General features: G+C 42.3%; 1 protein-coding gene across 4 annotated transcripts in view; it reads left to right on the top strand.

The window, feature by feature from the left end:
- The window catches only part of LOC139268795 (breakpoint cluster region protein), a 905,198-nt gene that overhangs the window by 708,245 nt on the left and 181,906 nt on the right, over positions 1 to 15,047 (top strand). For all 4 annotated transcript variants that reach the window (XM_070887498.1, XM_070887499.1, XM_070887500.1 and 1 more), the window contains 2 exons: positions 149 to 223; positions 13,358 to 13,455. In XM_070887498.1, the coding sequence (XP_070743599.1) occupies positions 149 to 223; positions 13,358 to 13,455 (173 nt within the window). The remainder of the gene's footprint in view (positions 1 to 148; positions 224 to 13,357; positions 13,456 to 15,047) is intronic.

Genomic DNA, 15,047 nt, shown 5'->3' on the forward strand with positions numbered 1-15,047 from the left:
TAATCAATCTGACCAGGCAAACCAATCAATACCAAATGGGTTTATTTATTCAAGTAATAATAATGATGAAAGATAAGAGCTAATTACAGTGGTGCAGCTGTCTGCTGCTGACATACAATTCACTAATCTGTCGCTTTGCTGCCCACAGATGATGAATCTCCTGGCCTCTATGGGTTCCTGAATGTAATCGTCCACTCAGCCACTGGATTCAAACAGATATCAAGTAAGTCAATAAGCATTTACTGTTGCTCATGCTTAAATCCTTTTTAGTTTGTGAATACTGAGCTCCTTCTGCTAGTTTTACAATACGCATAATTCTGTCTTGCGACATCTAGAAAAATCATCAATTGTAAATTACAAATGCTAGTAAATAGAAAATAATGGGTGTCTGGAAAAGATTATGAAATGGTAATGTATGTGGATACCAGGGAGTGATTGGAAGTCAGTAATCTAATCAAGGAATTTAGATAGTCTCTTGCATTATTAAAGTTCATTTGCTCATTAGGATATTTTTGTTTTTTTGTGTGTTTTATTATTGAAGGCTGGCCATGAACATGCCATCACTACAATATTAAGTCTTTTGCGCCCTTCTCCTGTAGTGTTGATACTTGTTTGTGTTCAGTTCCATGGGTGCCAGCAGGACTCTAGTACCTTACTCAAATGGCAGTTTTACATGTGTAAATCCTTAGTGAGAGTCAGCTTTTCAACTATAGAGGCATCACAGCAAAATCTGGTTCTCTCCTCATCTGATGTCCACATTCAAGTAGGTTTCCAGGATAACAATTAGGAGCATTAACTCTAAGATCTTCATCTCTCTCTAGCCCAGCAGTGATTGGGCCAATTGTAGCTCTTAGAATTGTGGCCTTGGCTTAGAGCAGAGACTAGGAATCAAATCTTGTCTTATTGCTACACTTAATGATGCCTTTACCCACTGGACCATTGGGAAAGCTAATATTCCATCTTTATCTTACTTATATCTATAATTTACCATTATTTGTGCATATTACAATGTAACTCATTGGTCAATTCTCATTCCATAACTGTTTTGGTTGTCATGCCTCTAATTCTTTCTGTATCCCTCTCTTTTTCTCTCTCATTCTTTGTGTCCCTTCTTAGCTGCCTGTCTTTAAATTTATTTATACAGCAAAATATTCAATGTTCTGTAAATTTAAGGAAAATCAGCCTTTAGTTTTAATTGCCTAAATTTCATGCTTTTGCGCAGGAATCATACAGGACCATGCAACAGAAAGTCACATGCTACATCAGGTCTCACACTCCCAGCGATACGAACATTAAAATTAGGCGGACACTTTCAGTCAGGGAACAATGTTGGGGAGGCTAGACACGGTTGGGTGAGCTGAAAAGTACAATTTCGGGTTGTGGTTGCTGAAAGACATCGTAGAAACATAGAAAATAGGTGCAGGAGTAGACCATTCGGCCCTTTGAGCCTGCACCACCATTCAATATGATCATGGCTGATCATGCAACTTCTGTACCCCATTCCTGCTTTCTCTCCATACCCCTTGATCCCTTTAGCTGTAACGGCCATATCTAACTCCCTTTTGAATATATCCAATGAACTGGCCTTTCTGTGGTAGAGAATTCCACAGGTTCACAATTCTCTGAGTGAAGAAGTTTCTCCTCATCTCGGTCCTAAATGGCTTATCTGTTATCCTTAGATTGTGACCCCTGGTTCTGGACTTCCCCAACATCGGGAACATTCTTCCTGCATCTAACCTGTCCAATCCCATCAGAATTTTATATGTTTCTATGAGATTCCCCTCGCATTCTTCTAAATTCCAGTGAATATAAGCTTAGTCGATCCAGGTTTTCTTTATATGTCAGTCCTGCCATCCCGGGAATCAGTCTGGTGAACCTTCGCTATACTCCCTCAATAGCAAGAATGCCCTTCCTCCGATTAGGAGACCAAAACTGCACACACTATTCAAGGTGTGGCCTCACCAAGGCCCTGTACAACTGCAGTAAGACCTCCCTACTCCTATACTCAAATCCTCTCGCTATGAAGGCCAGCATGCCATTTGCCTTCTTCACCGCCTGCTGTACCTGCATGCCAACTTTCAATGACTGATGTACCATGACATCCAGGTCTCGTTGCACATCCCCTTTTACTAATCTGTCACCATTGAGATAATCTGCCTTCCTGTTTTTGCCACCAAAGTGATAACCTCACATTTATCTACATTATACTGCATCTGCCATGCATTTGCCCATGCACCTAACCTGTCCAAGTCATCCTGCAGCCTCTTAGCATCCTCCTCACAGCTCACACTGCCACCCAGCTTAGAGTCATCTGCAAACTTGGAGATATTACATTCAATTCTTTCGTCTAAATCATTAATGTATATTGTATATAGCTGGGGTCCCAGCATTGAACCTTGCGGTACCTCACTAGTCACTGCCTGCCATTCTGAAAAGGACCCATTTATTCCTACTCTTTGCTTCCTGTCTGCCAACCAGTTCTCTATCAACTTCAATACATTACCCCCAATACCATGTGCTTTAATTTTGCACACTAATCTCTTGTGGGGGACCTTGTCAAAAGCCTTTTGAAAGTCCAAATACACCACATCCACTGGTTCTCCCTTGTCCACTCCAATAGTTACATCCTCAAAAAATTCTAGATTTGTCAAGCATGATTTCCCTTTCGTAAATCAATGCTGACTTGGACCGATCCTGTCACTGCTTTCCAAATGTGCTGCTATTACATCTTTAATAATTGATTCCAACATTTTCCCCACCACTGATGTCAGGCTTTATAATTCCCTGTTTTCTCTCCCTCCTTTTTTAAAAAGTGGGGTTACATTAGCTACCCTATAGAGTCTATAGAATGTTGGAAAATAACCACCAATGCATCCACTATTTCTAGGGCCACTTCCTTAAGTACTCTGGGATGCAGACTATCAGGTCCTGGGGATTTATCGGCCTTCAATCCCATCAATTTCCCTAACACAATTTCCTGACTATAAGGATTGCCTTTAGTTCCTCCTTCTCACTAGATCCTCGGTCCCCTAGTATTTCCAGAAGGTTATTTGTGTCTTCCTTAGTGAAGGCAGAAGCAAAGTATTTGTTCAATTGATCTGCCATTTCTTTGTTCCTCATTATAAATTGACCTGATTCTGACTGCAAGGGACCTACATTTGTTTTCACTAATCTTTTTCTCTTCACATATCTTATAGAAGCTTTTGCAGTCAGTTTTTGTGTTCCCTGCAAGCTTCCTCTCACACTCTTATTTCCCCCCTCCTCCCCCCCCCCCCCTGCTAATTAAACCCTTTGTCCTCTGCTGAATTCTAAATTTTGGTCCCGGTTTAACTTGGCTAGCATGGACTCATTAGCAACATTAAAAGTTCAGAACAATATGACGGTCTTGTAAAAATATAATGGCCCGGATTTTGCTCTGAGCCGCAAAGGAATGGTTTTCGCTGTTCACAGTCGCCCAGAGACTTAGTGCGGCGCCCTCTACAGGAGATTTGTGAGCAGGTTGAATCAGATTGAAGAATCCTTACTCAGACATGCAGACTGAAAACCAGAGAAGTAAAAAAAATATATAAATTACATTTAGATCTTTGTACAGGAAGCAAAATAAAGATTGGGGCATTAAAAAGGATATAGAGGCACTGGAGGTGGTGTAAAACGATTTACATGGATGATACCAGAACTACAAGGTTATACCTCTCTGGAAAGGATGAACAGACTGGGCCTCTTTTCTCTTGAAATGAGAAGGCTGAAAGATGACCTAATAGAGGTTTTAAAATTATTAAAGGTGTTGACACATAGTGTTTCCACTTGTGGGGAAGAGCAAAACTAGAGACAATCAATATAAGATAGTCACCAAGAAATCAAATAGGAAATTGAGAAGTAATTTCTTTACATAGAGACTGGTGAGAATGTGGAACTCACTACCACAGGGAGTGTTTGAGGTGAATATTATAGATACATTTAATGGGAATCTAAATAAGTATATGAAGATGAAGAGAACATAGGAACAGGAATAGGCCATTTAACCCCTCAAGCTGGTCCCACCATTCAATGAGATCATGGCTGATCTGCAAACTAACTCCATATACCCGCCTTTGCTCCATATCTCTTAACATTTTTTTTAACCAAAATGTATTATCAATCTCAGATTTAAAGTTAACAATTGACCTAGCATCAATGGCGGTTTGCAGAAAAGAGTTCCAAATTTCTACCACCCTTTGGGCTAGAAATTCACCACTGTAATGATCGATTTAGCTCCATTTTGTGGCACCAGAAGATTTTTTTTGGAGCTAAATAAATGTAAGGACATTTTGCTAGTTACGCCAGTGGTGTAATGCCGTCCTTAAAAAAAAAAAAAAATAAGGGCCGATTTTTTTTTTTGAGAAACATTTTTGTGGCGTCACTCGGCGTTGAAACCAACGATCACGCCGTTTTTGAGAGTTTCCCCAATAAGGACAGTGTTAAATACCAATTTGAAAAAGCTTGCCTTACCTGGTCGAGTCCGATTGAAATTGGCAGTAACGGCACCAGCTTGGAAAACGGAGCTTCTTTGCAGGGAGTTTATAATGCGTTTTTAGGGACATTTAAGGGCATTTAATGACATTTAAAGAATGGAGTCTATTCTATCTTTGCCATATGCGGTGAGTGCTTATGTTATCCTGGATTATCATTTAAGAAGGCTTATTCGACAGCATTATCATGAAACACTGCATAAGTTTGGTTTAGTTGAAAAAATAATTTGCAGTCTATTAAACATTTGTACACTTGTACTTAACTTTAATAAAACATTTTATATTAAACTTTAAACTTTTAAATTAACATCACTTAAATAATAATAAAAGAACAGCGAAACAACAACAGCAAACAAATGTCAGCTGCAGCCATCTCTCCCCCACCCCTATTTAAAAACTGCCGCGCTGCGTGCCCTTCTTGCTCGCGCCCTTCTTGGACTTGCTACTAGCCTTGGCCGTTTCCTTAGCCTTAGGCCATTTCCCGGTGAGCTCAAGGTTTTTCTTAGTGTCTCGGGTACGGTGCTTCGCTTGTTGGGGGACAGACCCAGAATACGGCAATCCGGAAGGCCCAGGTTTGGCCTCTTCGGCCTGTGGATCAACCAGCACACTACCTGTTGAGGTTGGTCTGGGGATTGGAGTGGGAATAGCATCACTTGATACCGTCGATTGCCGCTGGGCAATGACAGCCTGGGTGTGTTTCCGTGTTGCAGCGACGATCTCCGACATGCCTGCAGATAGTGCTGCTAATCCTCCCAATGTGCGCTCCCTTATGTCAGCAGATAGTGCTGCTATTTCTCCCATGATCCCACCCATGGCCTCAAGGAGAGATTTTGTAAGCTGAATACTCTCCACTCATTCCCATGAGCTGTACCACCTCCTGTGGAGCCTGCATTTCAGGAGAGAGCTATTCAGGTCTCCTCCTCCTCCGTACAGATGGGCCTGCTGCTGCTGCCCTGAGTGTGCTTTCCTGCAACCCACTGGGACCTGCGACCTCGTAGGGTGGACAACCCAGAAATGACCCCCCGCGCGTAGAGCTGTTGAAAACGCATGGTACATCCGTAGCTTGCACCTCCTCCAATTGCAATACCACCGTCTGATCCTCCTCTTTTCCATTCCACCCCCCCCCCCCCATGAAAAATATTGTCGGCCTCCTGCTGCTTCTCATTCTCCTCCTCCTCATCCTCCTGATCGCCATATAGAACTTGTTCAGTATGGCCAAGATCGTCGGGCTCATCCACTTCTGCTTGTGGCGAGGTGGTGGAGTCTTCTTCATTATTGGGTGTCTGTGAAACATCTGCAAAATATAACACAACAGACGGATGGTTAGCAGCAGAGGAGGGGACGTGAGTAGGTTCACAGAGCGCAGGCTCATTTGAAGGACCACAACAAATGACAGTACATCATATAAACTGAAGCGTAGTCCACTTGTGCCAACCCAGACTGGACTTTGCAGGACTTACCCTCTCCGCAACCTGGGCCCAGCATCCGCACAGGTGGTCGATCTTTGGGACCCACCACTAAGACCTGCAATTCTACTTTCCAAGGCTGTTAGTGGGTGCAGTTTTGGCGGACCTCCACCAGTTTTCGTCCGCTCTCGGTGGTTGTCAGACACCTTCTTCTGCAAAGATGGCAGTAGAAATTTTTAAGAGTGGGGCCTTCTGCTGTCATGGCACACACATTTACCATTCAAGTAATTGTAGTGCATAAATAAAAATATTACTTACTCGAACTGCTTAGCAAAGGTCCTCCCACTTTTTCCGGCACTGCTGGCCAGTCCTCCTGATGGACCCCACTGAGGAAACCTGCTCTGCAATGCATCCCCAAGCTTGAGCTATTGCTGCTGGTTTAAGTTTACCAGGACCCTTCTTGCCAACCTGACTCCATCCTCTATCCACAGCGCCTACCAGGGCCTCATTGGTATCTTGGTTAAACTTCCTGGTCCTTTTCCTTTCCAAATCAGACTCCCATTTTTTGTTTTGCAGCTCCTATGTGGAGGTACTCTCAAATCTCCTGAAACTTTTTCAATGGTCTTTAACAATGGCTGATCCAGACCAGGAAGTGTACTGCGTATGCATGGGCACACCCATCACATGAAAAACGGGCAATTTTTTTTTTTCTTTCTTTTTTTGCGCATGCATAGAACTGGTGTTATTTTTAACACAAAAATATTTATCTCCATCCTCAAAAACGGGTATATTTTATCGCTACGCCAACATTTTTAAAAAAACTTTTGCTGCAACTTAGGCCTTACTTTTTTGTCGTTATTTCGGCATTAAAAAATGTCCGTTATTCGCAAATAGTGCCAAAAAATGCTGCTATTCTTAAATGTGGAATTTTTAGCCCATCTGAAAATTCCGGTTGGAGGCTTCCCGCGGGCAATTGCCTTCTGACCGAAGATTTTTTACGAAAGTATCTGGTGGTCTCGGAGGCACCCTGGATTCCGGTGGGGAGGCCTCTCTTCCCACGCTGCGAAGCGCGCTCCCGTCCGGAGGGTTCCCATGCAGAAGATGCAGTCACATGTGACTGTTCAGCCAATCAGGTAGGTGGTCTCCATTAATAGCACTGAGACTCGTGTATCTACCAGTTCTCAGTGCTATTTATGGGGAAAAAAACAAACACACACTAACAAAAAATAAAAACTGACCTCACATAATTAAAATTAATTGAAATTAAAGTTAATAAATGCCTTAGAAAAAAAACAATATATTTCTGATTTTTTTTTAAAGTTTTGTGATTCGGGTTAAAAATAAACTTACCTTTGTGGGCAGAGCTTTTAACAATACAATATGATTGTTTTATTTAATTTTATTGTGTTTGTGTGTTTTTAAACACTTGAGCCTGTAAAAGTAGGCTATGTGCCAGCTTCTTCAGGCGCAAGATTTTTGAGGACAATTGCTGGGTAAGATATGAGTAAATCCCGCAATCTTGCCCGTACAAATGTCCTCGCTCCCGATCTGTGAATCATCTGTCAAGCTCCAGCTTGATAGATCGGAAAAGCGGGTTTTCAGCGCATGCGCATTGCGCACTGAAAACTGTCTTTTCCAATGCCTTCCCGGGTCGGTAGAAACTTCATAAGGGCCCAGGACGTCGGGATTTCTACCCCATTAATAGATTAAGTGAATGGGCAAAACTGTAGCAAATGGATTTCAATATAGACAAATGTGAGGTCATCCACTTTGAACCTAAAAAAACAATAGAACAGAATACTTTTTAATTGGTAAACCAGGGCTTTGTTTAGCTGCAGCATAACGTCTACCCCCTTGTATTCTAGTTCTCTAGATATAAAGGCCAGCATTCCATTAGCCTTTTTAATTATTTTCTGTTCCTGTCCATGACATTTTAATGATCTTGATCTCCAAGTCTATCAGTGAGGACTGCAACAGCACACCCGGTGGAGAAGCTGGGTATCTCAGACAACAACTTCTGATTTCCGAGTTTAACAGCATATGTGCAGACGCCAGAAGCTACTGTCAAATTTACCCTGTAATAAGGGTGAGCACTGTTACCTCGCTGTTATTGCAGCAAAATCTGGGCCAATATTATATTATAGACACAAAACATTTCATAATATGCAGATATAACAATATTATTAAACAAAAAAAAGTCTTCATTCATAATGTTTTGATAACTAGATTTTAAGTGGGTTTTATTTAATTTATTTTAGTGGTGAGCCCCTACTTGCAATGTAAGAATTTTTAGGAACAGAGGATAGCCATTAGACCCAAAGCCCTAACGTATTGATAGATCAGTCCCACCTTCTTACCATATCCTTCAAACCTTTCTCCAGGTACAATCCATGTCAGTGGTCTTTTCTGATAACTTATTCTGCAAATCTATTAGACTTCTTACATCTAACATCGTAGTTTTGAACTAGTGTCATTTGGTCTTGGAGCTATTTGCCATGGTGAGCAATTTCTGCGAGTAAAGAGAGAGACTTGGATCACCACCAGAAGATGTGGGTTCAAGTCCCACTCCAGAGACTTGAGCACAAAATCTAAGCTGACACTCCAATGCAGTACTGAGGGAGTGCTGCATGTGTCGGAGGCTCCTTCTGTCAGATGACCTAAAAGATCCCATGGCACGATTTTGAAGAAGAGCAGAGGAGTTCTTCCCAGTGTCCTGACCAATATTTATCCCTCAACCAACACCTAAAAGCACAGATAGTTAGGTAATTTAATTAGGTAATTCAACAATTAAAAGCACAGATGGTTAGATAATTTATTTCATTACTGTTTGTGGGACATTGTTGTGCACAAATTGGCTGCAACATTTCCAAACATTAGAACAGTGACTACACTTCAGAACAGTACTACGTTGTCTATAAAGCATTTTGGGACATTCTGAGGTTATGAACGGCACTATGTAAATGCAAGTCTATCTTTCTTTTTCTTTACCACCGGATCCTTCTCTTGTGTTGTATCCTGTAGCCTAGAGCCATTTAGTTCACAGTCCCACTATTGATTACCCTTCTCATTACTTTGTATTTGTCCACTTTAAATACTAAATACTATTGGCTACTCATCAGCCAACTTCTTGATTTATCTATATCCCTTTGTATTTACTTTACCTGTTCCCTATTTTGAACCCATCCTCTTCCATTTTGGTTGTCATCTGAAAACTTAGTTGGTGTCCTAATTCCAAATTATTTATATACTCACCATTACCTCTGTGTACCCTGCTCGTGACTCCTTGTTGTGTCAATGCCGCTACATTGACAGCTACTTTCTTCCTTTCATCATGCTATCTGTGGTTTTATACTTCACATTTTTTGCCCTATCCCCACATTATTTTCAGTGCTGCCCACAACAATCTTTTCCCTCTGTAACTTTTCTTTTCTCGTGCTATGTACTTGTTCTGTATTCCGTGTATAGTGTTTCTAAACATGATCCATGTTTTCTCCTCATTTTTCCCCTCCTAAAAGCACTGATTAAGCTCACCTCACATTCTGAAAATCTATCATCATGAGGCTAACCTTAAACTCCATCATATTGTGTTCTCTGTCACTAATGTGCTCTCTGACTTGTATTAACATTTCCTGATTGTTGCTTGTCATGCAGTCCAATAGTGTCCCTACTTGAATGCTCCATGTAACAGTCCAGTATTGTGTGCAGGATCATGTTTTCATTCTCCTTGTCCCCTTGTTGATTTCCAAATCTATCTCTGGTGCATTGAAGTGACCCAGCTGCATTTGCCTCTGTGAACACTTCACTTATTTGACTATAAAGTCTTGACCCAGTCTCTCGTCCTGTGCTGGTGGTCTATAGCAGACATCCTTAGTTACTTTCCTTCTTGTATCTCTAATCTCTAGCAACAGGCTTTCCACCTTATCCGTACCACGACCAGTTAAACCCATATCCTTTCAAATCAACAGCAACTTGCATTTACAGCGTTCCTTTAATAAAAGTCATGTCCGAAGGCACTTCATAAAAAGGTGAAATGAAATCAGTTCTTGAGTCAAGAAGGGTGACTGGGAACTTGATCAAAAGTTGAATCTTGAGGTTTTTAAAAGTGGGAAGGCAAACTGGTTTAGGGAGGGATTTGAAAAGATAGGACAGAAGTGCTTAAATACTCTCAGCAATGGGGAAAAAAGGAAGAGGGAGATGCACAGAAGGTTGACTGGTGTGGAGGAGGGGATATAGGACTGGAGGAGATTGTACAGATGGGATAGGGCAAGGCCATGGAGGGATATTTAGATGAGAAAAAGGATTTTGAATTTAATGCATTAGGAGATGGAGAGCCAAGGTAGGTCAGTGAAGTGGGGGTGATGGATAAGTGGGAAGACAGAGAGGAGGACTAGGCAGGTAGTGCAGGAGTCCCCTGAGTCCGTCTCGCTCTTTAACCGGTATTCTCTTCTGAGTACCGGTGGGGGTGACAGTGCCTCTGGGGAGTGCAGCCAGAGCCAAGCCCACAGCACCACGGGTAGCTCTGCTGCACAGGGTGGGGGGGGGGGGGGGGGGGGCGGGGGGGTGGGGGGCGGGCGGCGGGGCGGGAGGGAGGAAGAAGAGTGGATGAGCTACAGTGGTAGGGGATTCAATAGTCAGGGCCGCAGACGTGACTTGAGGATGGTATGTTGCCAGGGTCAAGGATGTCACCGAGCGGCTGCAGGGCATTCTGGGGGGAGAGGGTGAACAGCCAGAGGTCGTGGTCCATATTGGGACCAATGAAATAGGTAGGAAGAGGGATGAGGTCCTGCAGGCAGAGTTTAGGGAGCTAGGAGAGAGATTAAAAAGTAGGACCTCAAAGGTAGTAATCTCCGGATTACTCCCGGTGTCACGAGCTAGTGAATACAGAAATAGGATGATAGAGCAGATAAATGCGTGGCTGGAGAGATGGTGTAGGAAGGAGAGCTTTAGATTACTGAGGCATTGGAACTGCTTCTGGGGGAGGTGGGACCTGTACAAGCCGGACAAGCTGGGGGAGCCGGGACCAATATCCTCTTTTGGTGGGGATGGGGTGGGGGGGTGTTGTTAGTGCTGTTGGGGAGGATTTAAACTAGCTTGGCAGGGGGATGGGAACCGGAGAATAGGTTCAGTAGGGAGGGGAGTAAAGCTGGAATTAGAAAGCAAAAAATGTAGAAAGTGAATTTGAAGGACAGAGGAAACAAGCAGGAAAAAAATGGTTAAAAAAAAATTTAAACGCTCTTTGTATAAATGCAGGTAGCATTCGTAACAAAATAGATGAGTTGACGGCAGAAATAGATACAATGGGTATGATCTGATAGCCATTACAGAGACGTTGCAAGGTGACCAGGATTGGGAACTAAATATTCAGGGGTATTTAACAATTCGGAAGGACAGGCAGAAAGGAAAAGGAGGTGGGGTAGCACTGTTAATAAAGGATGAGATCAGTGCATTCATGAGAAACAATATTGGCTCAAAGGATCAGGATGTTGAATTAGTTTGGGTGGAGATAAGGAATAATAAGTGGGAAAAGTTGCTGGTGGGCATAGTCTATAGGCCCCCTAACAGTAGTTACACTGTTGGACAGAGTATAAATCAAGAAATAATAGAGGCTTGTAATAAAGGAACGGCAATAATCATGGTCGATTTTAACCTTCATATTGATTGGACAAAGCAAATTGGCCAGGTTAGCCTTGACGAAGAGTTCATATAGTGTATCTAGAACAGTATATTGTGGAACCGACCAGGGAGCAGGCTATCTTAGATCTGGTACTGTGTAATGAGGCAGGATTAATAAATGATCTCGTAGTAAAAGATCCTCTAGGAATGAGTGACCATAACATGGTTGAATTTCAAATTCAGTTGGAGAGTGAGAAAGTTGGTTCTCAAACCAGGATCCTAAGCTTAAATAAAGGAGACTACAAAGGTATGAGGGCAGAGTTGGCTAAAGTGGACTTTGAAAATAGATTAAAGTATGGGACGGTTGATGAGCAGTGGCAGACATTTAAGGAGATATTTCATAACTCGCAACAAAAATATATCCCAATGAGAAGGAAAGTCTGTAAGAGAAGGGATAACCATCCGTGGCTAAATAAGGGAGGGTATCAAATTGAAAACATGGGCATACAATGTGGCCAAGACTAGTGGGAGGTCAGAGGATTGGGAAACTTTTAAAAGCCAGCAAAGAACGACTCAAAAAACGATAGAGAGGGAAGAGTAAACTAGTACAAAATATAAAAACAGATAGTAAGAGTTTCTACAGGTACATAAAAAGGAAAAGAGTGGCTAAATAAATGTTGGTCCCCTAGAGGATGAGACTGAGGAATTAATAATGGAGAACAGGGAAATAGCAGAGACGTTGAACAAATATTTTGTGTCGGTCTTCGCGGTAGACGACACTAAAAACATCCCAATAGTGGATAATCAAGGGGCTATAGGGAGAGAGGAACTTAATACAATCACTATTACTAATGAAGTAGTACTTGGTAAAATAATGGGACTAAAGGCAGACAAGTTCCCTGGACCTGATGGCTTACATCCTAGGGTTTTAAAAGAAGTGGCTGCAGAGATAATGGATGCATTAGTTGTAATCTACCAAAATTCCCTGGATTCTGGGACGGTCCCAGCGGATTGGAAAACTGCAAATGTAATGCCCCTATTTAAAAAAAGAAGGCAGACAAAAAGCAGGAAACCATAGACCAGTTAGCCTAACATCTGTTGTTGGGAAAATGCTGGAGTCCATTATTCAGGAAGCTGTAGCGGGACATTTGGAAAAGCATGATACAATCAAACAGAGTCAGCATGGGAGCTCCCATTACAAAGGGAGCTCCCATTATCAATGAAAATACTCCATGTTCATTGATAGTCCAGGCCACATGATCCCAGGACCCATACGTTCCTGGGATATTGGGCCCATACGCTGGACTGAGAATGGAAGTCTCGGACCACAAGTCTATGTTCCTCCGGGACCACCAGGTAATTTTGTAAAAGAAAGTTCGGTCAGAGGTATCCGCCCGCAGGAAGCCTGCGACCACAATTTCTGGGGCATTAACATAACGTGGATTTTAAATTAGAGGAGAAAAGATTAATACACCTTTAAAATCGAACTTCGTCATGAGGTGAACATGTGGAATAGTTCACCACAAAGGCAGCAAAAGCATGCATGATTCCTGCAGGTTCCTAAGGTTCTCCTGACATTGGCCACAGGCTCTTATTTTCCATTTTGCTTCCCCAGGAATTAGCACTGATAATAACTAGGAATGGTGGTTGTGGGAGGTTGCACTGTATAATGAGAATTGTTGGGCCTGACTGGCTTTTCTCTCTTTTCATATGTTTGTAATCTATTTTGCAACTCGCTGCACCAACTAGTTTTATTTAACAGGCAGCACTTCTTATCCAGATGTCTTGTGTAATTATTATGTCTAGATTTGTTTTTCTTGTTTTGAACAGATTTATACTGTACATTAGAAGTAGATTCATTTGGCTACTTTGTCAACAAGGCAAAGACGAGAGTCTACAGGGACACAATGGAACCAAACTGGAATGAGGTGAGTCTTCATAGACAGGCTTTGGACCCCTGTCCATACTGACTGACTAGAACTGACTATTCCATCTGACTGCAATGGCATGAATGCAGTTTTACTCCATTTCTAGGCAGGAAGGCAGGCAACCTGTTCTCCAAGAGTGTTGTTTTGTGACTGTCTTCTGGATGCTTGAGTGATGCAGCCAATCGCCTTCTAAGTTTTCCCTGCCAAACTGAGGAAACATCTGGTTCCCACTCTGCATATTCCCTGAAAACTTGACCCACTGTTTGCTGAGCTAAGTCTGCCTGTCGGACGTTTGATTCAGTGCATTCGTAGATATGGTGACTGAGAAGCTCCCTAATGGGCAGCTTAGTAAATGTAATGTGTGGTGCAGTGCCAGATTTGAATCCTGGTCTGTTCTGTGTAAGCAGGTCTCAGCCATTGGGCCTCTGCAATTGTGTGCAGCTGGGCAAGGGAGGGTTAAAATCAGCCAGGGTTCTTGCTCCTGATCATTGTCCCTTGATCCATACTGCTTTTCCCTCCCTAATGGTCACATTTCCTGGGTTCTTCTATGAATAATTTATTTTTTGGACTATGTACATGGCTTGGTGAGGGGAGGGGGCTGCAGGGACCACCTGTAAATTTGGAAGAGTAAAAAAAAAAGCAATGGGGCTCGTGTGATATTGTGGAATAATAAGACCATAAGGGTAAGAAGATAGTGTCGGGTGAAGAAAACTGGTTTAAAAAAATTATCTGGTCCTATTGTTTCTGCAGTGGTTAGTGTGTAAAATGTACTAATTATAGGAATGCCTGATTGATGATGTTGGAACTTTAAAAAATGACCTTGTTTTTATTTCGCAATGTTTAACCACCCCCGCCCCTCCCCCCCCCCAGAATAATTACATTATATATGAGTTATTTGAAATTCTTGGGAAATAATTTGATGTTATAAGACTTGAAGTAAGGCACAAACAATCAGAATTGCTAAAAGATAGCCATCAGGAGCTTCCCGCAAAGTCTCGGTGAGTTTATCCAGTGAGTAACTGTCCATACTTCCTGCTCAAAACACATGTACACAGACAAAATTGAGCTCAGTTCTCATGCATTCCTCTGTCAAATATCCTGCCAACTAACCATTTAGATTCAAATACAAAGAATGGACAAAGTACCAGAGAGCAACTGTATAGAAACATAGAAAATAGGTGCAGGAGTAGGCCATTTGGCCCTTCAAGCCTGCACCGCCATTCAATGAGTTCATGGCTGAACATGAAACTTCAGTACCCCATTCCTGCTTTCTCGCCATACCCCTTGATCCCCCTAGTAGTAAGGACTACATCTAACTCCTTTTTAAATATATTTAGTGAATTGGCCTCAACAACTTTCTGTGGTAGAGAATTCCACAGGTTCATCACTCTCTGGGTGAAGAAGTTTCTCCTCATCTCGGTTCTAAATGGCTTACCCCTTATCCTTAGACTGTGACCCCTATCTGAAGAAAGACTCAGTGCCTTCAGGACAGGAGGGCAAGGGAGAAAAAGGAGAGACCAAAAAACATAGAAACATAGAAAACAGGAGCAGTATTAGGCCATTCAACCCTTCGAGTCTGCACCACCATTCAA

The sequence above is a fragment of the Pristiophorus japonicus genome, chromosome 8 (assembly GCF_044704955.1).
Source record: "Pristiophorus japonicus isolate sPriJap1 chromosome 8, sPriJap1.hap1, whole genome shotgun sequence".
Classification (NCBI taxonomy): Eukaryota; Metazoa; Chordata; class Chondrichthyes; family Pristiophoridae; genus Pristiophorus; species Pristiophorus japonicus.